Raw genomic sequence first — 22,525 nt, 5'->3', positions numbered from 1 at the left:
GTTTATGGCTAATTGTCAATTTTCTCTTGCCGATAATAAGAGTATAAAACTGCGAGTCCTGTAACGGGCGTGAAGCATAGTGTTTGTGGATTTCGTTGGTTGAAAATCTAGACGATTTCGACTCTTTTATAGAATGAACAGTTTCAAATTTATCCATCTCTTGTAAGTATCTGCACGATTGTTGTAACAATCAGGAAGGAGGAAAAAGAAAATTCGAAATGCGTTACTTTTTTTCAATGTAACGTTATCCAAATTAAATCCAAGTTAAAAAAATCGAGACGCTTCGTTAAAGTTATTCTGTCGAATGAAAAATTAAAAAATTCCAATGTCACTTTCTTTTGTGTTCGAAAAGATAAGAAATTTCTTTGAATTTGATTTGAAATTTTTAAATTTAAATCGTAGTCATTTTATTATATATTATTATTTTACTAAAAATGCACAGTCGGACGATAACGGGGTATTATCAGAGATTATTATGCCATAAAAATTGATAAACACGTAGAAACGTTTCCTTTGGACGATCGATTTCGATGACAAATAACAAAACGAAATTAATACCTTTCTTTTATTTTATTTAATGTCCGTTTACATTTCTGAAGAAATTAATCATCGTTTCAAAGATCTCTTCCATCAAGTTAAATTCAATTAAATTTTAAAATTAAATTGAGTGATCTAGTATTTAAATAATATATAACTTGGTCCTTCTATAGTTACTAGTATTCTATAATGAATAGAAAACAAGTATTACAAACCACCAAGAGCTTCTACATATATTTATGTGTTCCACAAATTTAAAATCTCAAGATATTATTTTCAGTTTTGCATCGAAAACGTGCACCGAATTGATATACATATTAACATTATACACGTTGTATTCTTTTAAATGGATGTTTGAAAGGGATCCAATTAAGATCGCTGTTAGGTAGATCGATGAAAATCCGCGTGAGGGTTCGCGATAATTCTGTCAAAGGCGCCCGCGAGACTTTCGACGGCGCCGTAAAAAATACGCGGTTCGTATTCGCGAAAACTGGATCACAATACTCGTGACCACGCGAAAATAGCACCGTACTGTTCCCGTTACCCTGCCGCGATCGGCAGAAATCTTGCTTTTCGTTACAAGAATAGAAGCGCCTAATTGCGGAAGACGCCTCTGCGAGAAGCAAGGATTCCCGACGCCGGCGTCGGTCCATGTCCGCGCGATGAAGATCTTTTCGTTTCGCCAGACGCGTGACTGACGCTTGTCTCACGCGTCTCATCTCGTATTTCCTCTCTAGACTCTTCGATTTTTGCAATAAGTCGATGGCTAAAAAATAGTTTTTAAAAATAACGATGTTTGACTATGTTTGATTGTGACTATAAAATTTTTTAAATGTCAGTGACACATGTATAAACAAACTTTGTAAATTTAATTGCAAAAGGTCTTGTGGTATATTCAGAAAAAATTCTCCAAGAAAAGCCTAAAAAAAGCGTGCTTAAACGTCCATATTCGGTTTCGATCGGACAAAAATATAAGAAATACTTCAAGTAAGGTACGAATTATTAAATTTAGGGATCGAGACAACCCTTTACGAGGGTCCCATTTAATTTTATTAACAAAAATATGTCTAATCGTAGTATTACAAATTCCCATTTGTTCTAGCTCAGAGAATTTTGTGTTCATTCCGGAAGGCTTAATTATCGTTGTTATCGCACACGTCCTATCTTTTTGCCCGGTATATGCGCGATCGCAAGGCCAGCTACGAATCACGAAACACGTTAGCTGTTTAGTGTCTAGTTTAAAACTTTTTTACGCTACCGGTAGCTACCTTGGAAAAGTCTCGATCGACGTCGAACGAATATCGACGCGAAGTTTAGGCTGTGCGTCGTTTGTCATCTGTTGAGCACTGAATCGACCTCCGATTCACGCTCAACACGGGGTTCATGGTAGAGGAAACATTCTTTTCTTCAATTCTCATTTCTACGCGCCAGTCCCCTAACTGCACATTTGGGGAAAGTTGATCTGCTCGTTGACAAACAGTAGCAACTTTCCCCAACGTCCTCAAGTCCTTCGTTCCGACGTGACACGCACCCCCTTCTTCCAAGAACATCGTTGCAAGTGTGCTTGGAAGGTAGAAGACAAGAGTCGAATCAAACAGCATTGTTGGATGACCAATAGGCCAAACATCGATACGTCATCGTCTGTTAGTTACTAGGTCTAAGGGTCCTCCTCCCCTACTATTGCTAAGACATATTGTATATCCCCTGCGGGTGTTAACGCCTTGTCCAAGAGTCAAATTCCATTGCAATTTCCGTTATTCTTCATAGTTGAGTTTGGCGTGAGTTCAACGTAAATGAATAAACTCTCATAATACAAAAGAGCATTACTTGACCACTCGGATTCCAACAGAATTATCACTTCTCTCTCACATTCTCACATCGCCTGCACATCAAGAGCTAAAAGAGGAAATATCCAGATATAGGAACGCCCGACATGGAAAACCAAATAACCTCACAGGAGGTAAGGGATGCAGCGAGAAAATGTAAGAACAAGAAAGCCCCTGGACTTGACAGAGATTGTCAAGAAGCTAATCATCGTCCAAATATTCAACAAGTGCCTCAAAGACTCGGTCTTTCCTAAGATCTGAAAGTCGGCACATTTCAGAATAATCCTTAAGAACAAGGACAGGGATCAAGGGAATATAAACTGTTATCGACCCACAGCACTTGTCTCATACCGCGTGCCGCAACATCATCGAGGCTCCATCTCTAGCAAATTAAAGGAATCTGACCGATTCGCGAGCGGTGCCAACCTGGCGTCGCAAAGACAAAAGGAAAATTGCTCGCCAAGGGTCGAAATTGGATCGCTTCAGTATCGGTCGAGACACTGTTCGCCAACGAGCCTCGTTAATTGAAAGGCCCCCCCTCGGACCCCGCGACCGTCAGCGCCCCTTTTCTTCTTTCACGTCGCCTTGGATCTTTTTTCAATGATTTCACCCGGTGACGCGATCCTCGTTATAAATAGGCCCGCAAAGTGCGTAAATCAGAGTTTCGTCGTGCCCTAAGTCGCTCCAGAAATCGTAATTCCTCGTCACGTTCGAGAAAAAAAATAATCGACGACGTGGAGGCAATCGATCTAGAGATCGACGGGTTTTAACGGGATCGCGGGTTCTGCGCGAAGAAATTTACGCGAGTCGAGGAGCTGGTGCAGAGAACGTCGTCGACGTGTGTTACGCAAAGTCTCCCGTTCCCGATTCAGGGGTAAAACGTATTGGTCAGAAGTGTCGTTGTAAACGATCGCGCGATGGTTGTCGTCGCTGGTCGCAGTGTTTAGAGAAAATCGTGCGGTTTCGTGTGCCAGCGAGGAGGGTGTCGACTCGGTCAGTGTTCCGTCGCGAGCGTCGTTAGAAGACGCAGCAAGATCGTCGATAAACGGATGTGGTGCAAAAGGCTGATCTGGATTTTCCAGTGGCTATGGACACGTTGTGATATTTGGCTCTGACGATATGAGTTCTTTATTCGTCGTGCTTTGAGAGCGACCGCTAGAGCAGCGGCCTCGGGCGAGAAAGCTTAAACTTAGACGCCGAAATTCCGGTGTAAGTCGAACCGAAATACATCGCGTTCTAAAAGCTGCTAACATCGAACCGTTTTGTTCGAACGATTGTTCCTTTTTTTATTTTGAGTAGCGACGCGGATCGGTTGGGCCCGTAATGGAGTAAAATCCAACGCGCGACCAGCCCAGGCATTTATTTTTCTAATTTCGTGTTCCGACGCGACGACTCGTTTGATCGGGCGATCGGTGCGTGTACATGTCAGCCATGTGTAGGAATTGTGAAAGAAATCGTTAGTGGATTTTCAAGTGAACAGGCTCCGCCGGCTCGCGACCAAGATCCACGGTCCATGGAGAACGTAGGGAAGTGAGAAAAATGGATGGATCGACATCGAAGACGCTCTCGCCGAGTTCCTCAGGGTCTGGGAAGGTCCACTTGGGGGAAGGAATGGCGTTCTCCGGTTTGCGAAGAGCGCTTTCTCAAGTGTCGATGTTGGTCGTAAAAGCGACGACCTCTGGAGAAACGGCGTGGAGGGAAGAGTTGCATAAGTATGCCGTTTTTCCGACATTTTTCCCAACCCCGCGACGATCACGAGTACCGCTGTTAGGAAACGCGTACGCTCGAACGATCGATCAACGATGCGTTTGATAGAATCTCACAGTGTTCGTGTAAAGCACAAAGAGTCTAATCGAGAACTTACACAAAGTATCATTGGTGGAAATAGTCCACAATGATCATCGTTGTTCGATGCCATCGTTTCGAAATCAAGATGGAAGAGTTTTCTTCGCTCAAGGACGACTTCCAACTATCGAGTTAACGTCTCGTTTTGTCTCGACGAGGCATTCTTTAAACAACAATCTCTCTCTCTCTCTCTCGACGGTTTATGTCATTGAGTTTATTGCAGCTAGTTATCATAATCGCAGGCACTTTCTCGTCTGGTACTGAATCGTACCGTTTTGCTCGCCCGTGTGGGCCGTGCTTTCGAAATACTGCGTAAAGTGTGTTTCTTAACCGGTGGTTCAACTAATCAATTACACGTGAAACGTTAACATTTTGCGCTCGACGGGCGCCGCGCGGGGACAAGATTATGACATCATTGCTTTTATCGGATAGAGACGCGAATGCGGCCATTGCAGGATCGTATTTATTATTTACAAAGGCGGCGGAACACCATAGCGATCGGGGTTTGGTAAACGAACATCGTAAATTCGTTTTCCGTTTCGTTCGATGCCGAAGACAGTTTGTTTTCATGGCGAAATCGAAGATCACAGGTTCTATAAACGGAAAGCACGTATCTTTTTCTTTTTACCATGTTGCAGAGGACGTCTAGACCAACTCGAATCACGCGTTACACGATATTTTTACTAACTCGTATTCGCAGTACTGGAAATGTGGAAACGTTTAGCTTTTTGGATGATTACGAGTATCCAACAGTATCGAAGAATTGCAAGAAGGAATGAAATTTCTGTAAATAGTGTCAATGTTCATTTATTTTATTGCAGTATCACTCTATATAATTTTAGTTCCACGTTTGCATGTAGCAATCTTGGGTCAATTACACTTGTGGATAAAATTATAAGACAGCCCACTCGAGTGTTACTATGTATAATGTAATAGTAGATACTTAACAAAGAAGAAGAGCGAATCTATACAATTTTTTCCCAGCAAAAGGATATTTCGAAATTAAAGAAACGCAAAATTATAAGACATTGCTCCGACAAGTCAGCTGCAAAAAGTCATTTTGCGAAGCTATACGTGCACTGTCTTAGAAACCTTTCGCGAGAGTGAATTTATTATTATCGGAAGAAGAATAATACCAAGTGCCACGTGGCAGATGATTAAACGAGAACGAAAAGAACAGAAACTCTACAATCGAAAGTAAAAGAAGAACATTTCAAACAGACGTCGCTCAAAATGAATGAGCGTCAGTGTGATATACAGAATTTCGTGCATAATCCTAAAAATTGTGAAGAAAAGAAGAGACCGAGAAGTCCAACAACTTTTGCTTCAAGAAACGAGAGAAAAGTTTAAGAAAATTGTAGCAGAATATGGTTTAAACGTGCCAGTAGATAAAATTATAAACAAAAATAAGATTAATATTGAAAATATACCAAAGTTGGCTGTACGAAGGTGACAAACAGTGGAATAACATTAATGACAAACTTTGCTGAAATTTACATAGAACAATTATTGTATACAAAAATGTTTTACTCATTTTCAAAGTTAGTGTCTTATAATTTTGTCCAAGTACAATTGTATTATTCCAAGTATATTACTTAAAAATATATGACAATTTTCTCCAATAAATATTTTACAATTTCTAGTACAGTGAATCGAGTAATATGTTAGTTAAAAAATTTTTAGGAATTTCTATAGTACTATTCAACCATAACAAGTAAGACTAAACATTAAGACTTAATTTAGTATTTTAAATTTAATTCGGATTATTTTTCATTATGTATACATCAATAATAAATATATATACTATATTAAAATTTTTTATATTTCTTTTATGTATCCATCGAAATATCATCGATATACGGGATCCATTTTAAGAAAGTCGTGACCCGCCGGTGAGTCACGCAACTTCTAACGCATGTGTGCTGTATTTTCCATAATCTTAATGGCGATAAACAATTCAGAAATTACATTATTACGATCGTATGTCCCGATATCGGATGTCTTCTATTATTACCTGAGTTCCTGTTATTGCGGTTTCGAACTCGTAACAGCAAAGCATTCCCTAATCGAACGATTAAAGTAAACAAATGTAGGCCGGAATAGAACGCAATCACAGACTCTCGATGGCCATCGGAATCAACTTCCTGCCGACGCTGTACGTCAAAGCGCGGATGCTACGAGGCCTCCCATCGGCCTGCGCGTTAAAACGGGCACGGTTTCTTGCAAAAGCGGAGACCCGACCGGGGTCCTCTTCCCTACGGTTGTCCAGCTCCGTTGGTGGCATAACAGGTGTGGAAGTCTTAATCTATTTTCATCGCGGGTCAATATGTCAGGGTTGAACGACGCGAAACCACACGAATTTAGAACGTCGTCTGCCAGCGGAACAAACCAAGCCAACACCGAACACCGCGGTCTAGGTCCGTTCGAGAGAAAACTAATAACGAAACAGGACGTTCTCCCACGTATTTCCACCTTTTCCTCTTCGAGAACGAAAAGTCCGAAAGGTGGACGTTCGCTTCTCTCGCAAACTCTTTCGGGACTGTTCGATCCGGATATATTCGGACGAATTAAAACGCGCGAACGGAGAAGATAAACACAAAGTTCAATAGCTCCAGGAAGCGTTCGCGATCAAGCTATTTTTAATCCTCGACAGTGAGGAGGGTGGGGGGTGGGAAATTAACGCGGATAGAAAGCTGGCAGAATGACAACATCAAAGCCGCCCCCGTGGACTTTTTAGCCTTTTCGCGGGACTTTTCGATCCGTTCGCTCGGTGTAACAAAACAAACGTTTGGTCGTGTTCGCGCGCGGAAGACAAATATACGATATCCCCCCGGTTTCACGTTGATGGCTGCAACGGAGCGTCGTCGTGCGTCGGAACTCTGGTTGACGTCGTGGAGACGCGCGGGGGAAGGTGGACAAGTACCACGGGTACAAAGTCGATCCACGGGCGTGGAAAGACAAGTTCAAAGAGATCGCGGGACATTCTTGGACCGTGGTAACAATTTTAGCGCCTCCTTGTACCAACCGTGTATTGTAATAATCCGTGACTGCGCAACATCGTCCGTGTATACAGCCCGACTGCATCTAAACTCGATCGTCTAGCTTTACGAATTTTCGGCGTCCCTCATGGCCGAACTTATTTCTGGCGGGTTCCGATCAGACGGGAATATATGTGTCGTCTGGCAACCGCCACTGGAATTTCCACCGTCGTCATCCGGAAGTTCTACAGGCCCTGGCCGTCGAATTAGGACCGCTACGATAATAATTAAATTCGAAACAAATTCGTACCTTCGTGACTCCGAAATTATATTAAACGATCTTTAAATGAAAATTCCGTCTTGAAATTCTCATATTTTTAGAGTCTTTTGCATTATTCTATAACATTGATTCGTTCTTTATTTTATCTTATTTTTTATATTGATTTCGAGGATTTTATTAATGTCTTGCACACTTGGGTTCGAAGTTTCTTTGTACGATTCTGACTGCTGAGAATTAAATAAATTCAAAGTTCCACACCTTTGTTAATGTTCGTAAAAAGCGACTGCAACAGGAAGGAAATAACTAAAGCCTAAATCTTCTTCCCCTTGTTCCGTGATTCGATTTTAATTTGGTCGATGTCCAAAACATAAAATCTCTTCTTAATCCTTACGCTACAATGGACGACTGTTGTCGCTGTTTATGTGCTGTCAGTACTGTCACACACGATAGTGAACAAAAGTTTGAAACGACTATCTTATTCATAGAGAATCGTACAATATTATAGATACTAAATAATTTTATTATAATGATTATTATAATAAAATCGTAATTTTATTATAATACAATATTTTCGTCGAGCCTTCGAAGAGATACGCGCCATTTTGGTCCCATTAGTCTCCGTAGGTTCTCCTTGTAGTATTAATAACAGCATCGAGACGTCATTCTTATTATAAAATCTCGTAACTTCGGCCACTCTGATGCTTTTAATTTTTTTTTTTTCTGGAGCCGGATAACGCGTACACTTGGGAGTAAATTTTTCGATCCAAGACCGGAAGGAAACGTTGGCAATCGGATTTTGTTCATTCGCCGTAAGCAACCGAAACTCTCGTCTATACTTTACAAATGTACTTGCCAAATTGCCTCGTTCTATATTACTGAATTTCGATTCCATACATTCGTCTATTTCTCGTGTCTAATGCGAGTCCATTAATTTGGCTCGTTTATGTGTACTTATTCGAGATGAACTCAATCTTCTCGAAGATCGATTTTTCTTTCTTCCGTTCCATCGTCGAATATAAAGCTTTGTAAACAGTAACGGAAACTTTTGTACTTAAAATTCCTCTGTGAGCTTTGTTATCAGTCTTCGCTTGCATCATCGTTATCAGTCTTTAACGGCGTAGCGAAATTCAACGAACGAGATTCGCTAACAGCCGTAGTCTGCACCATGTCAATGAAGACTTTTTGCAGATACGAAATTGGAATCGATGTATTTTTAGCGATCGGCTTACTGTTATTTTTAGCGGGTTCAACGGCTAGTTTGCTGTATTCGGAATAGATTCGAGATCACTTGGAAGACCACGCACCTTCTAATCTACGGATAACTGAGACGATTCTTTCTTGAGTAATTGACGTCAATGTCCCGAATGATACTGATAAAATACGCGTGCGGGATCAAATTTCATCCATTAATGGAAATCAATAATCTATTTTTGGAACAACACTGGGAATATACAGGGCGTCTCTTTTATCTTTTTATTTCTTAGAAGACATTCTTTTTGGCATTACTCAAAGTTCATGTCATGTTAGACCATCGTGTTTCTGGCTTCGATGCTCTGTCATTCGACTCTTCTCCCATTTCCAATAATTTCCTTTGCTTGACTATTACCTGTTGCTTCTTGTCAAACCCTCTTTTTCGTTCCTTACTCTTAGATGATGATTCAGGTTCGGTGTCTAATTTTTAAATTCCCTTGGTCTCTCACGATCAGGCAATCACCTTGTGGAACTAACAATGGATGCTATCTCTTTGCAAATTGTTTAAAATCAACAGTGATCGAGTGATCTAACGTTCAAATATTTATTTTTAATTAGAAAAGAGTGAATTTCTAAGACAAGAGCACAATTTTCCCCGGAAGATTCGAGGCCAAGTTTAACGCGTTTCGCGCCATCGCGATCCCGCGGATTTCCTTTCGCGATAGTCTTCGTCGAACACCATGCGAATTTAACGCGAAACTGGATTACCAGGTCTTTTGTGCGAATTAATATCAATCGACCACAACCTCCAAAGAGCTGTTCGGTAAATATTTATATATTGCAGAGCACGTCAGTGACCTAAATAAAACGAGATCGACCAAATATTTGGACGGCTCGAGTTTCCCTAAACTTATTTTCACATTCAGGAAAAAGCTTTTACCGAGAACCACTTCGCGGAGAATTAAATTCGGTTGTGATTGGAGGCGTCCCGCTGCGTAGAATTTATGGTGATTCGTGAAGTATTATCGAGCTTGGTAACGCGATATCCCAGCCTGTTTGCTGTGTTTTCCAAACCAGAGAAAATTTGACACGCAGATTACGTTAACCATTAAACTGCACGTGCACGCGCGGATCAGATCAAATCGAAGACGCGTTTCGCTCCTCGCGTGTTTGTCGATTTTCCGGCGAACTGCTCTCGATCGGTCCGATCCTAGCTCAAACGAAAACCGTTCGACCCATAAATTATGGTCCTTTGGCATTGAGGTCCGTATATTTCCGAACAGCAGATACGAACGTTTTGAACGACCTTTAAAGAACCAGTGGATCGCGATTTTCGATCGACGCAGAACGCGATAAAGTAAAAAAGCACAGTACGGTAAAGGAAAGAAACGAAATTTCGACCAAACGATCGAACACAACTCTTTCAAACTCTCGTGCAACGTATGAGCAAACGTATCGATAAATGTTGCAGTTAATAATAGAAATAAAATAGTTTCTTTTTAAATTTTTATTCAAAATAGTTGCGTTCTTATAGAAATTTCGCGCGCTACGTTTTCGTTTGCTAAGCGCGAGGTGTTAACCAGTTAAGTGTGTTTGACGACTATATCCGTAATGGAGATATGGCAGAATTTTGTGTCATGACTACTATATCCGTCATGCGTAAAATTTTGTTACAATTTGATATTTAAATTGTAATTTTGGCGAAAACTAAATTATATTCGTGAATTTTAATATGTTTAAAATGTTTAGAGGTCAAAACGAAATGAAACAAACAAATAACAATTATAAATAATTAATATAGAAAAACCGCATATACTATGAATTAGTTTTCGTAAATGTATCGTTGTCTTTTATTAGTCATCACAGAAGCAATTACGGATTCATATATTCATTATGCATTGTGCCATGCTTTGCTCAACACCATTTTCTAACAGCAAGTTAAAGTAAGAAATTGATTTTTCATGTTTTTCTTTCGTTCATATGCAAAATATTTATGTTAATTTAAGTAAATAAATAAATGTGAGTAATGAAATAAAGAAAATAAAAGTCATTTTATTACTACCTAATTTCATATTACACATACTCTGTGTTTGACGACTATACCCGTCATCGCTTGATTGTCGCGACACACATTGGTGCGCACTTTGCAAAGAGATTGCCACAGTTAACTGGTTAATTGACTCGATTGCTTTCAGGTATCGACAAACCAGGTTCAGCTCTAGAAGGATACGCAAGAGGGTAGTTTTCAAACACGGCGATTGCAATGTCGTACAAGGAAATGTCGCCAAGCGACGGCGCCGTTACCTTCAGGTAATTTTAAAGTATTTCTAAAAGCGTACGACCGTGCTGGTTCGCCTCTTCGAAACGTATACATCGTTCAAGGCGATTTCAGAAGTCTTCGTTTTTAGCTGCGGACGATTACGCTTTGAGATTTCGCGTTTTGCGTGTTTACCTCTCCTTCGGAAATCGTTGAAACAATTCCCGGCGTACGGAACAAGAAGACGAAACTCGTCTGTTTTTATAAGCAATAAACCATTCCCCAAATTGCTTCGATCTGTAGCGTGCGTTTCTGATCTGTAACCGGTGGGTCTCGATACTTCGAATACAATTTCGTCGCATTCGCTCGGCTTCGAGCAACTAAAATTATCCTCTTTCTTTCACGTAAAATTAACTTTTGGTGTCTGACTTCGCCCAGACGTTCGCAAATCTTTGTTACCGAATTTCCTAGATCGTAATTTAATAAAGCTCGCAAATGAAATTACTCTTCTTGAATTTTTACAATTACACTTTGACGAATAAATTCTTTGAACGCGGTCAAGTTCTCCATTACGTTTCACGAATAGTGAAGCTTGAAATATTTCAATAGCCATTGGAGGGAGACTCGGCTTCATAAATAATACTTTTTAGGACATTTTCACGACGCTGGTGGACGCACAATGGCGCTGGACACTTTTGGTGTTCTCCATGAATTTTCTCCTCTCCTGGCTGGGTTTCGCTCTGATATGGTGGCTGATAGCGTACAGTCACGGGGACCTAAATCCGGACAACTACACCAATCCGAACTTAACGTTCACCCCGTGCATCGTGGACATTCGTGGCTTCACCAGCTCCTTCCTCTTCTCGATCGAAACGCAACACACCATAGGGTGATTATTCACACTTATCTTAACATTTTTGACGAGTCAAAAGTGACTCCGGCACAGTACCAGGAGAGTTAAATTACCATTATACGCGTTATTCAGACATCGATACACGATTTTGCAACAAATTGTTTGTTTCACAATGAAATTAAATGAGAGTAAATCTGTTTAGGTATGGATCGAAGCATCCGACAGACGAGTGCCCGGAGGCAGTGTTCGTCATATGCATCCAATCGATGACAGGAGTGATCCTGCAGGCGTTCATGGTTGGTATAGTGTTCGCGAAACTGTCTCGACCGAAGAAGAGGACGCAGACGTTGCTGTTCTCGAGGAACGCTGTGATTTGCCAGAGGGACGGTGAGCCATGTTTGATGTTCCGTGTCGGTGACATGAGGAAGAGCCACATCATCGAGGCTCACGTCAGGGCTCAGATGATCAAAAGAAAGGTGACTATCGCAAAGTACCCTCCATGACGATTACTTTATCAATAATTACGATCGCTATGATTACTAAAAGTTTCGAAACAGTACAGAAGAGTTCGTAAATATTTCAGGTGACCAGAGAAGGAGAACTTTTGCCGTTCTTCCAGACGGAGCTGAAAGTAGGCGGCGATGGCGAGGAGGACAAAATATTCTTTATCTGGCCAACAACGATCGTTCACAAGATCGACGAACAATCACCGCTTTATCATATATCGGCCAGCGATATGCTGAGGGAACGATTCGAAATCGTGGTAATATTGGAAGGTAAAGAGGAGACAAGATGAATCAGAAAAGTGTTAAATTAATTTTTATTAGTGTTTCTCGAGACGTAGAATTTAATTTTGATATTACGTTTTTAATAGAATATGCAATTGTCTTTACAAACTACCCGTACATGGTGATTAAATTTTCGTGTGTGTAGAAATCATCGTTGAACCTTTTTTTTCGTGTCTTGGTTAATTCCTATTGGTACAAAAGTATAGCGTATTTTTGTTTTTTCTCGTTAGAAAAACTTTGACTGGTTTCAGGTGTGATCGAGTCGACAGGCATGACCACACAAGCGAGAAGCTCCTATTTGCCGTCTGAAATCTTGTGGGGGCACAGGTTCGAGCATATAATCACGTTTAAGAAAGAAACTGGCGAGTACGAAGTAAATTACACTCTTTTTAACAACACCTACGAGGTCGACACACCGTTGTGTTCAGCGGCTGATCTGGACAAAATCAGAGCGATACAGCGCGCTAAGGGAGGTACGAGTACAATTAATTCATCAGTCCCGAGAATCGATCGATCGATCCTCAAGAAATCTCTAACTCTTTCGAACAACCGCTCGCTATTCGTAAAAAGTGAACTCTATTTTAACGAGGATCGTGCAGTCGGAGAAATGTAATTGACCTCGATTAACATGAATCAAGTTTATTGAATCTGTGGCGAACCGTTCGAGACACGAGCCACATTGCGCGCAAATACACTTATGAATTTAACTGTCGCCGATACTCGATTCATAATAAATAGTTTTAGATCATTCGACGCGAAAACAATTTCCACGGATTACTTTCGATCGATGATAGTTTCTAAAAATCGTCAGGAATTTTAGTAAACAAACGTTCCATTAAATATTACAGATTCTCCTTTATTAGATTAATATCCTTTAATTTGAAGATACAACGCAACGATAAAAATAAAATTCCTGCTCGATCGTAGAGTTAACCGAGTGGTAATTTTTTACGTATTAACATCTGGTGTATTTTTATTAAGCGATTCCTGTTCCTGGTATGATTTCAGAGCGTATGAGCTCAGGCGGGTTCACTCATTATCGCGACGCGTCCAGCAGTTCTTTGACCACCGGATCCGGTTCAAGCTTGGCGTCGTCCACCGGTGGGCTGCAGATGAAAGTCCCGATGACGCCACTGGCTCCGATTCCAGTTATGATCACCAGTCCCGACGGTTCTCTGAGGCGCGAGAGCATGCAAAGTATGCAAACGGATGCGAAGCAGCCGATATTTTACACGCAGAACGAGGTACGTGTAGTCGCGGGCTTCTTATTTCCCGAAGAGACCGTTTCTCGTTCTCGAGAACAGGTACACTTTAGACTTTCTTCCCGGCGTTTCCAATCCAGTTTAGATCCGCGGAATGAAACGAAACGGAATCGAGCAAAACTGGTAGCAAATAAACGACATTGCCTGCAACGGTGGTTACCAATCACCGGCGCTTTGAACTTAAAACAGAGTTGTACGGAATTAAAATTGAATTACTTCAGGAATTATAATTGCAAAATTTATATGCATTAGGAGCAAGTTCTTCTTTCAACTCGGTGAGAATAACAAGGAAAATCGTGTGTTGCAGTTGATGGACAGCGAGCCTCAGTCCACGAGTCAGATGCAAGAGGACGCGAGAAATCAAGAAGACTATAACCGCGTGTTGGAGGACATAAACGCGACGTTGAGGAAAAATCGCGCTCACATGAAGGAAGACAGGAAGATGCACAGAGAGCCGTCTAAGTGCACGTTAGACTCTAGAAAGAGCGAGTCCAGGTCTAACATAGACATAATCAGAAGATCTAGCTCGAGAACGATGATAGATCAAGGCCCGGTGATCAATCCTCCACCGAGATCAGCGTCTCGACAGCATTTAGATCCCAGGTATAGGAAAGAGATATTCCGAGTGACGCCACAAAGCCATATTCTATTAAGAAAATATAAAAAACGTGCTGCTGGGATCCTAAAGCCTTATCTACCAAAAAATTGATCCGTTCAATCGCGCTCAATCCACGTTTCGTCTGCCCCAGGCACACAAAGTTTTCAGAATCCTCGGAAGCGTATCACGAACCTCCGCCTCATCCTCATCCAGGCTCGAGGAGATCCAGCTTGGGCGACAGCCATAAGCCCAAAGAGCCCCACAAGAAGACGAGCTTCATCCTCGGCGACGACGATCACGTGATTTCGATCTCAGAGGTGCCCGCGTCCCGACACGATCCCGAAGAGTTGGACGCTGATTCGTCCAAGGCGAATCATCATCCTCAGACCAGGGATTCCCAGGAGCAAGTGTAGGTGAGCAAACGAATCTTGTTGAAGCTTGAAATTCATCGAATTCATACTATCACGATCTGGAGATCACGTTTAATCGCACCAAGGAGCAAAGACTCAGGATTACTCTCTCGGTACTTAAACAACACCTTTTCTTTTTGATCCTTTTCATAGTCTATAATATCCCAGCAACTCCAAGGGCAGTTTACTTCATCGACGACAAGATAAACGAAGGTCGAGGTATCCGGTAAATTGCTTCAGATCGAGAAGGATCAATTACTCCCCAGTCGAATTGCAACAGATCGCCCTCTCGAAACGACTCGCCTTCATCGTAGATTGGGGCTTCTAAATTGTTCTAACTGGGGCACAAAGACGTCACGCGGAGTAGTTTTCATGCATACGCGACTGGGTGGCTTACGTTCATCTAATCGAGCCGCATCCGGTTCGGTTCTAATTCTCGACACGGCTCCGCGTTTCGTTTCCTCGTTTCATCGATCCTCTTCGATCGTCTTCGAACGACACTTTCCGTTCGGCAGAGTAACTCGAAGCAAACTAGACTCGCCGTTAACTAGAAAGAATCTCAATGATTCTGAGTCATTCCCGTTCCCGATCAACGTTCCGTTATTTTTATACGGAGCGTATAAATAGAACCGCCTCGAGTTTAGAACAACTTTCACGGCGACCGTCGATCTATAAATCTCGAATATCGACGTTTTTAGAATGCAACGTCGAATTAATACGACGTGGAACGGGTCTCCCGTCGAATCGGACGCGAATTGTCCGACCCGTGCTATAATTTAAACCAATAAAACGCGTCACGCTGGTTACCAGCTCGATTGTAGTTGTTTTTATGCAAAACACGATGACGCATTGATATGCAACGCGTCAGATGGGTCAGCTGTTTCGAGTCGCTCGAATCGGCAAGCAACGACAAGAGTCAAGGGTTTGGCCTTTAAAACGATTTAGCAATCGTTCGGTGGTTAAACTCCATCGGTCACTTTTTATATCGAAGACTTGTTTATTTTCTATCCGCGTTGCGCAAAGCTTACACGGGTTGGAAAGTCAGACCTTTGGCACGCTTCGTCGATTTAAACGTGTGCCTGCAGGATGTGGTTAAACGATTCCGGAAATTGTCGGTTAAATGACAGGGCAGAATAATTCTTAATGATAACGAGCTGAAAGGAATTATCTCTTTCGTTCAATTTCAGCGACCGACTGTTCTATTTTTGTGACCGAAACGACGCCTCTGGTCGATCATGCGTTAACAATATCCCAAAAATGTTGTTACAAAGAAGGGAATATGTTGCTTTGCAAACCCGGCACTGTCCTCCTTGGTTTCTGTTTTAATTTTGTCGCGTATATGATTAATTTCAACCCTTGCTTTATGAGCAATTTTACAACGAGTTTGATGCAGCACATTTTTCTCTAAATAAACTCTAAACAACTTTTGGCTTGTTTTAACAATCTTTGCAATTTTTTCTTTATGCCAAAATTGCTTTGAATTTTGAATTTGGACGTTTTGATGTTTCCTGCTCTGTAACTTTTGTTGATAAACACAAGGAAGAGCAGAGAAATGCTTCAGTTTGTTGTCCTATAGCTACAAATTAACGTTTAATCGATCGTTCGTAGCATCTAGTGAGTTCTGGGGTCTTTTAGTGATAGCACGCGTTCGCTATCTTTTTGTCCAGGAGTGTACGGGTTCGTACTGGGTACGTGGAGGTATTCCACGTAGTGATGCAATGGGTTGAAGGGCAGATGGATGAGTAGAGGATTAAGTGGATCCAGAGAGCTGCAGGTTAGACGACACGACAGGATGAGTTTAGTGGCGGGAAGTGCCCTCGTTATCACGCCAGTCAATTGTTTAATCTCAGCCCGGCCTCTTCCCCCCTTCGTCGCCGCTTCTTCGGTTAGGTTTCCACATACACACGAGCCATGACACCACGCGAAACACGCTAAACCGGCTATCAAGTGTCGCGAGCACGTAGATTCCTGACCCGTGTCCTTGTTTTCGTGCCACTTTGCACCTGTTTCTAGCTTTGCAAGTTCATCGAGCGTGAAAACCAGGGGATTGTTCCAAACGTGACTGTTAGAAACTGTTCTATAAAGGTTTCGACCGAAACAGTCGCGAAGAAAAGCGGAAAGATTCCAATCGATATCAATTAATGAAATGGGAGCTTCGTACAGGGTTGTCTCAACCCCTAAATATAATAATTCGTATCTTACTGTAGCTTTTTGAGAATCAAAATCTTTCAGAAATGCATGTTATTTATATTTTGAGTCGTTGTGTGAGCAACATAGTAACGTGAAAAATAGCCCAAGTTTCTAAATTAATCGTCAACAGTATTTTGAAATCATACTTTCGCGACCGTAGTTCCGCGTTCTGAGAGTCTCTCGACCGATATACAAGAATCTCCGCAATTCCATCGTCGCTCGAACGGTCTTCCCAGTCAAAGTAAACTCCTCGAGAAGAGAGAACACAAATCTTTCTACCTCGTTATTTTTTTTAACGACAGGGAACATTTTCCAGCGTTTTTTTAGTGTCAATGGCCTTCGTCGAGCGAGGTTTGTCGGGCGCAATTCTGCGCCATGATCTTTCTGTCGCTTTCACGTTATCGCGATTCTCTCCATTTCTTATTCAAAACAGCCATTGTCTGGACGACAATGAGCATGTCTAGAATGACAGCCGACGCGCGAGGATAGACGGCGAAGCGTATCGCCTTGCAACGCGAATTACGACATCCTCCTCTGTGTCTGTCCTCGGTCTGATATGCTGATTATACTTACACTATCTTGCGAATAATAATTCATGTGCTTCTATTTTCACCTCGAGTCGTCGTCAAACTCTTCCTAAATATTAAATAAAAAGGCATTTTTTTGCTATTAATAATCCTACTTATCAAAAACGTGGTCCATCGATAATAACAACATTCGTTTTGAAATAAAATATCAAGGTGAATTTAAAAATGAATTCCTGTGTGTCAATGAAACTTCAATCTATGAGAAATGGGTTAGGCGATGAATCGTTTCACATTTATTAACACACGTTGTAAAACAACTATTTTATCTTGCCAATAAAACGTGAAAGAGACATAAATTTCATCGTGACTTTGAATTTTATTTTCGGTGGATGCGTATCGTTGTGCGGCAGGAATGTTGAAAAGAATCTTCACACGAATTCATGAATGAGCTTCGCGGACGTAATTAACGAGATGGACGCGTGTCATTACGACTGACTCAACGTTAGTCAGCGGATAAAAAATCGTCGTCGCGAATCGTGGAAAAGAAAAAAACAATATTGCTGTTCTTCGCGTCGCTTTCATCTCGTAATGAATCAGCTGTCCGAGAAATCCGAACGTGTACACGTTCTCATTAAGCCATGCGTCATACACAGAAAGGAACACGAAGTATCTTAAATTCAACCAGTGATGTCCTTGTGATGTTCGCAAGGTACAATGTGTATAAAAAAAAAAGCATCGACGCGTTCAGTATTCTTTGAATATCTTTGTCTAGCAACGCCTTAAAAGTTACTAATTTTAAGCAAATAACGTGGACGTGTATCTTAGAAATATTTTCCTAAATTCGAACGAATTTACAATAATACAAAGGCAATAAGTTTTTAATTGTTGTACTTTTGCGACTCACTGTGTATTATAATACTTTAATACGCATTTTTTTTTTACCCACTGTAGAAGAAAATTAATTGCAACCTTATTCGAGGTTTCAAAATACCTTGCGTATCTAAGATTTCGATCGATCGTAATAAATATTCTAAATATAGCCAAGATGTACATAGTTGTCTCTAGATAACGAAGGACGGTCACGAAAGTATTCGATTTTCCAAAAATTTGTAATTCCGTTCAGGATTTCGGACGATTTTGTTTATTCGACGATTGCAAGGTCCCCGAAATTAATTACAACGTCGACCATTTTGACGGTTCCGACCGCTTCGACGATCGTTAGTCGTCAAAGTGCTCATCGAAACGTCGCGGTCTCCGTCCTCGTTGACGTAATTGGTTATTATCACGGTGAAGTGTGTCTCCTATTAGTAGATACCAGTGTACACACTGGGTCTTAGTGCGCATTAGCGTGTCCAGCGATGCACACAAACGACGCATCGTGAACGCACGTGGTTTGCTCGCGAGGTAATCGCAGGACGAAAAATAAATTAACGAGCACGTTCGTGCGTTCTAGAATTAAATAATGGGTGTGAAACGCACGTGGGAAACGGTGGACGAAAATTTTAGTGGGTCGTAGATGATTTTGAATCGTTTTATCAATTTGTAGACGTTGAAGACACTTTCAGCGTTGTAGCGTTTCGATCTCTCGTAAAAGAACATGCATATGTTGGTACTCGATTATTTCCTACGAATTTTCTAGCAACAACGAATCACTTAATTGTTTAATAGGAAATGTAATTTTCTAGCAGGACAACGCTAGATCGTGCGTGCCAATGTAAACGTGACAAAAATTATCGATCTTTGGCTAAAACCTTTGTTGTATTCCACACGCGTGTTACTCACTCGGAACTTCTCGAAGAAGGCGACTCGTTGCACGAACCGTGTACCCAACTGAAGCGTCGTTTACATGGCATCGAAACACAGCTACCAACGGTGGTAAACGAAAAACACCACTGTAAAACCGGTTCGGTCCAGGGAGCAAAACAACCTTTTGGTTCAATTGCCGCTCGTTCCAAATTGTTTTAACGGAGGAAAATTAAATTCAATAGAGGATTGCAAAAACAACATGGCGCGGTTTATTGCCGAAAAAGATCAAACGTTCTTTGGGAAAGGAATTATTAAGGCACCCGATAGAATATTACCAAAATTTTATTACGAACTTTGCAAGCAATATAAATAACTTCTACCTCTTCAGGTTCGTGATTATTAATTTAGCTTCTTCGTTACGTAAACGATTTAATTCTGTATCCCTACTATGAGAAATAGCAATTTTCACGTTGCTTTCTAAGAGATTCCATCCTGATTTATTTGACGTGGTTGCGACAAATATGTAATTCTGATTTTGGAGGCTTGTTTGCGTGGCACTTCCACGAAGAGCCAAGTATGCAAATCTTAGACACATAAAATATAATAACTGAAAGAAGTTGCAGGATAACGACTGACGACACGCAATATCTGAGACATCTAGAACTATACTTCCGCCTCGCTATATACATACACACCTGTTTACAGCGTATATGTCAACGATCGAGAAACATTATGCATTCTCTTCAATTGCAAATCACAGTTTACATTATTTCGTGTTAACATTTTCATAATTCGAGTCACGCTACGGTCTAGATGCAACTACTCGGACGGATACGTAACGTCGATCGGTATCGTTCGAATTATTCGGACAGTAATTAAATAATTCGTGAAAACCGCCGGTGGATCATCAGGACTCAACGACGGTAGAATCCGCCGGATAAGAGGTTCGGGGACGCGTACGTGACTCGATCGACGATTCTCGATCTCGTTGAGAAGTAGGAGGAAAAGGCTAAGTAAGAGAGAAAAGAGGAGGGATAAAGGCGGGCGAGGAAGGTGCGTTGACGTCACTGGACAAACTCGCCGCTCGGTAAGCTCGTTGGCAACGCGATCGCAGTTTCACGATGTTTCAACGTCGACGTTGACTCTCCCGGCCATTTTTCGATCGTTGGCCGCGCGAACCACGGCGATTCGGCAGCGAGAAATCGGTCGGCCGTGCTCGAATCATCGCACGAACGGCGCGAGCGTGATCGGTCGCGGCGGGAAATTTGAAATTCGAAAAGCGACGTAACTCGATCGAACGACATCTGTGCAAGCGTCCCGTGGACCACGTGGTGTGCGTCGACAATGTCGACGACGCGAGCTTGAAATCACGCGTCCGGAAGACGCGTGGTCGCGTCTTGTTCCGAAACGTGAACCGGAAAGGAACGTTGAACCAGAACGAGGCGAGGTCTTCCCATGGATTTTCGCAGCGATCGTTGGCATCACTGACGCGTTCGAAAGGTAAACGTCGATGACGTGAGAGAATGCGTTAATTGATCGGCGCGATCGTCCTATCGGCGACGGTTCACGTGATCCACGGCGGAAAGACAATGAAACGGTCGGTCAGATGATCAGTGATTAATGGCTGGCAGGACGCGAATTTTCCAACATCCGATCGCGTGTCGACCTCGTTTCTTCTCTGCGAATCTGACCAGCGGTCTCGTACACGACAGTCTTCGGTATAATGAAAACTGGATACGTTCCGATTTACGGTACGACGCGTGGCTGGACGATCCACGATCTCTGAACAGGACTCGATCGAGACACGCTCCCCGGCGATCTTTAATCTCCGTACAACCTTTGATTGCGATCTAAGACCAAGATTGGGAGATCGTTGTCCTTTTCTTATTGAATCGGTAATAATTGGAAGTACAATCGACGCGGAAAGTAAGTTGGTAATTAATTTAACGCGAGAAATGTAAATGCACAACTGACTTCGAAGGGCAGTTTGTTATCCATGGCTTCTAATTACTTCTTTGGGTCCTCTTTGCATATTTAGTAGCGGTTTGTCAACGACTTTGTTATCTACTCCTTAACTTATGAATAATAATTCGTTATTTTCTACAAGAACTATCTTGAATGAAAATAATAAAAAATAATGTGTAGAATTTTTAGAAACTATTGTATTTGTGTTGAGTTCTGATGGATTCGTATGAACCGGTAGAGACCTTTTTCAATCAACGATAAACATTCTATTACACCGTAGTTTCCATATGCTTGGCATATACAGACCCAGTTAATGAAATAGAACTCGGCGTTTGTTTATGAAAACTAAACCAGAACGAAGCGATTATCGCGTGTAGAGATTGCACGAAGGAAATGCATACGATTAATTGGTGCAGCCTTATTCCCAGTTGGAATAACGATCGCGAATAAAAAGGAAAAATTGGTTTTCGGCAGAAGATTTATTTCTTCTATCTGTACTTATATATTTCCAATCAAACTTTTCGCGTGTTTGTATTCTACCTCGAGATCATGCAAATTTTACGTAAGCTCCAGTTCGGTTGTCTCGTAACATTTGTTCTTAGAAGAAGAATACAGTCACGTTTCGCTACATGGTCGAGTGCAGGACTCGAATTTTTTTTTTATCCGAATATTTAGAAACGGTAGAACATTTTTTAACGCCAAATAAACACAATAGAACTGTCGTCGAAGTATTTAAAAAAGATTCAAGGTGTCTCGTGGCCATTGAAATTTAGATTACAGACGAACGTGCAATTAAAATATTTAACGAGTCCAAAGAAATTAACTTTTGCTCGAGTTTTCGGCCGTAGAGCGTCGCGAGTGGAAACTTGAACGCGCGCAGAAGGTAATAAATTCGAATAATGGCGGGCTCGCGCATAACGTGATTAACGTGCTATCCGGTGAACGGATACGGATCATCTGTAGCTCAGCATGCGAATTCGAACGTTAAGAACCGCATCGAGCCAACCTAACCCGACGCGGCGTGATGCTCACGTGCGCAGATTTCTGCATTCTCCCTACCGGAAACGTCCCTCTTCTCTCTGGATCGCTATGCAACGACCACGCATACGATTAAACGCGCAATTACAGCCGCACGACGGGACTCGCGATACTCATCGATAGAGTTATTTCGATTTTCAGCCATCTCGAATAATCGATAGACTTTGTATTCTTTAAATTCAGAAAAAAATTTAACGTCCTCGAGAGTAATACTTTGGATACCGCGTGGGTCAT

General features: G+C 41.7%; 2 protein-coding genes across 4 annotated transcripts in view; one reads left to right on the top strand and one right to left on the bottom strand.

The window, feature by feature from the left end:
* Nucleotides 1-22,525, bottom strand: part of LOC122396474 — a 126,948-nt gene that overhangs the window by 75,577 nt on the left and 28,846 nt on the right. The gene's annotated exons all lie outside the window — the stretch shown is intronic.
* Nucleotides 82-16,798, top strand: LOC122396476 (G protein-activated inward rectifier potassium channel 3-like). Of its 3 annotated transcripts, none has more exons than XM_043394929.1 (10): nt 82-162; nt 10,853-10,967; nt 11,565-11,803; nt 11,970-12,243; nt 12,351-12,543; nt 12,807-13,028; nt 13,564-13,799; nt 14,125-14,420; nt 14,567-14,828; nt 16,493-16,797. In XM_043394929.1, exons 1-9 carry the CDS (start codon nt 134-136, stop codon nt 14,826-14,828), a joined length of 1,866 nt encoding a protein of 621 aa, XP_043250864.1. In that variant the 5' UTR covers nt 82-133; the 3' UTR covers nt 16,493-16,797. The 3 variants fall into 3 exon arrangements, with proteins under 3 accessions (XP_043250864.1, XP_043250865.1, XP_043250863.1); XM_043394930.1 differs by lacking the exon at nt 82-162 and adding an exon at nt 1,815-3,572 and having other exon boundaries at nt 16,493-16,798; XM_043394928.1 differs by lacking the exon at nt 82-162 and adding an exon at nt 3,614-4,075.

This window comes from Colletes gigas, unplaced genomic scaffold, assembly GCF_013123115.1.
Source record: "Colletes gigas isolate AHSC1104 unplaced genomic scaffold, ASM1312311v1 Colletes_gigas_Sc00007, whole genome shotgun sequence".
NCBI lineage: Eukaryota > Metazoa > Arthropoda > Insecta > Hymenoptera > Colletidae > Colletes > Colletes gigas.
This window is presented reverse-complemented; position numbering and strand designations above follow the sequence as displayed.

What these genes read in the sequence shown, in the direction of transcription:
- LOC122396476 (XM_043394928.1), top strand. Translation starts at nt 3,903, where the DNA reads ATGGATGGATCGACATCGAAGACGCTCTCGCCGAGTTCCTCAGGGTCT. An exon ending in TGGAGGGAAGAGTTGCATAA is followed by an intron (nt 4,076 to 10,852) that starts GTATGCCGTTTT and finishes GATTGCTTTCAG; the next exon opens with GTATCGACAAACCAGGTTCA. An exon ending in CTCAGATGATCAAAAGAAAG is followed by an intron (nt 12,244 to 12,350) that starts GTGACTATCGCA and finishes TAAATATTTCAG; the next exon opens with GTGACCAGAGAAGGAGAACT.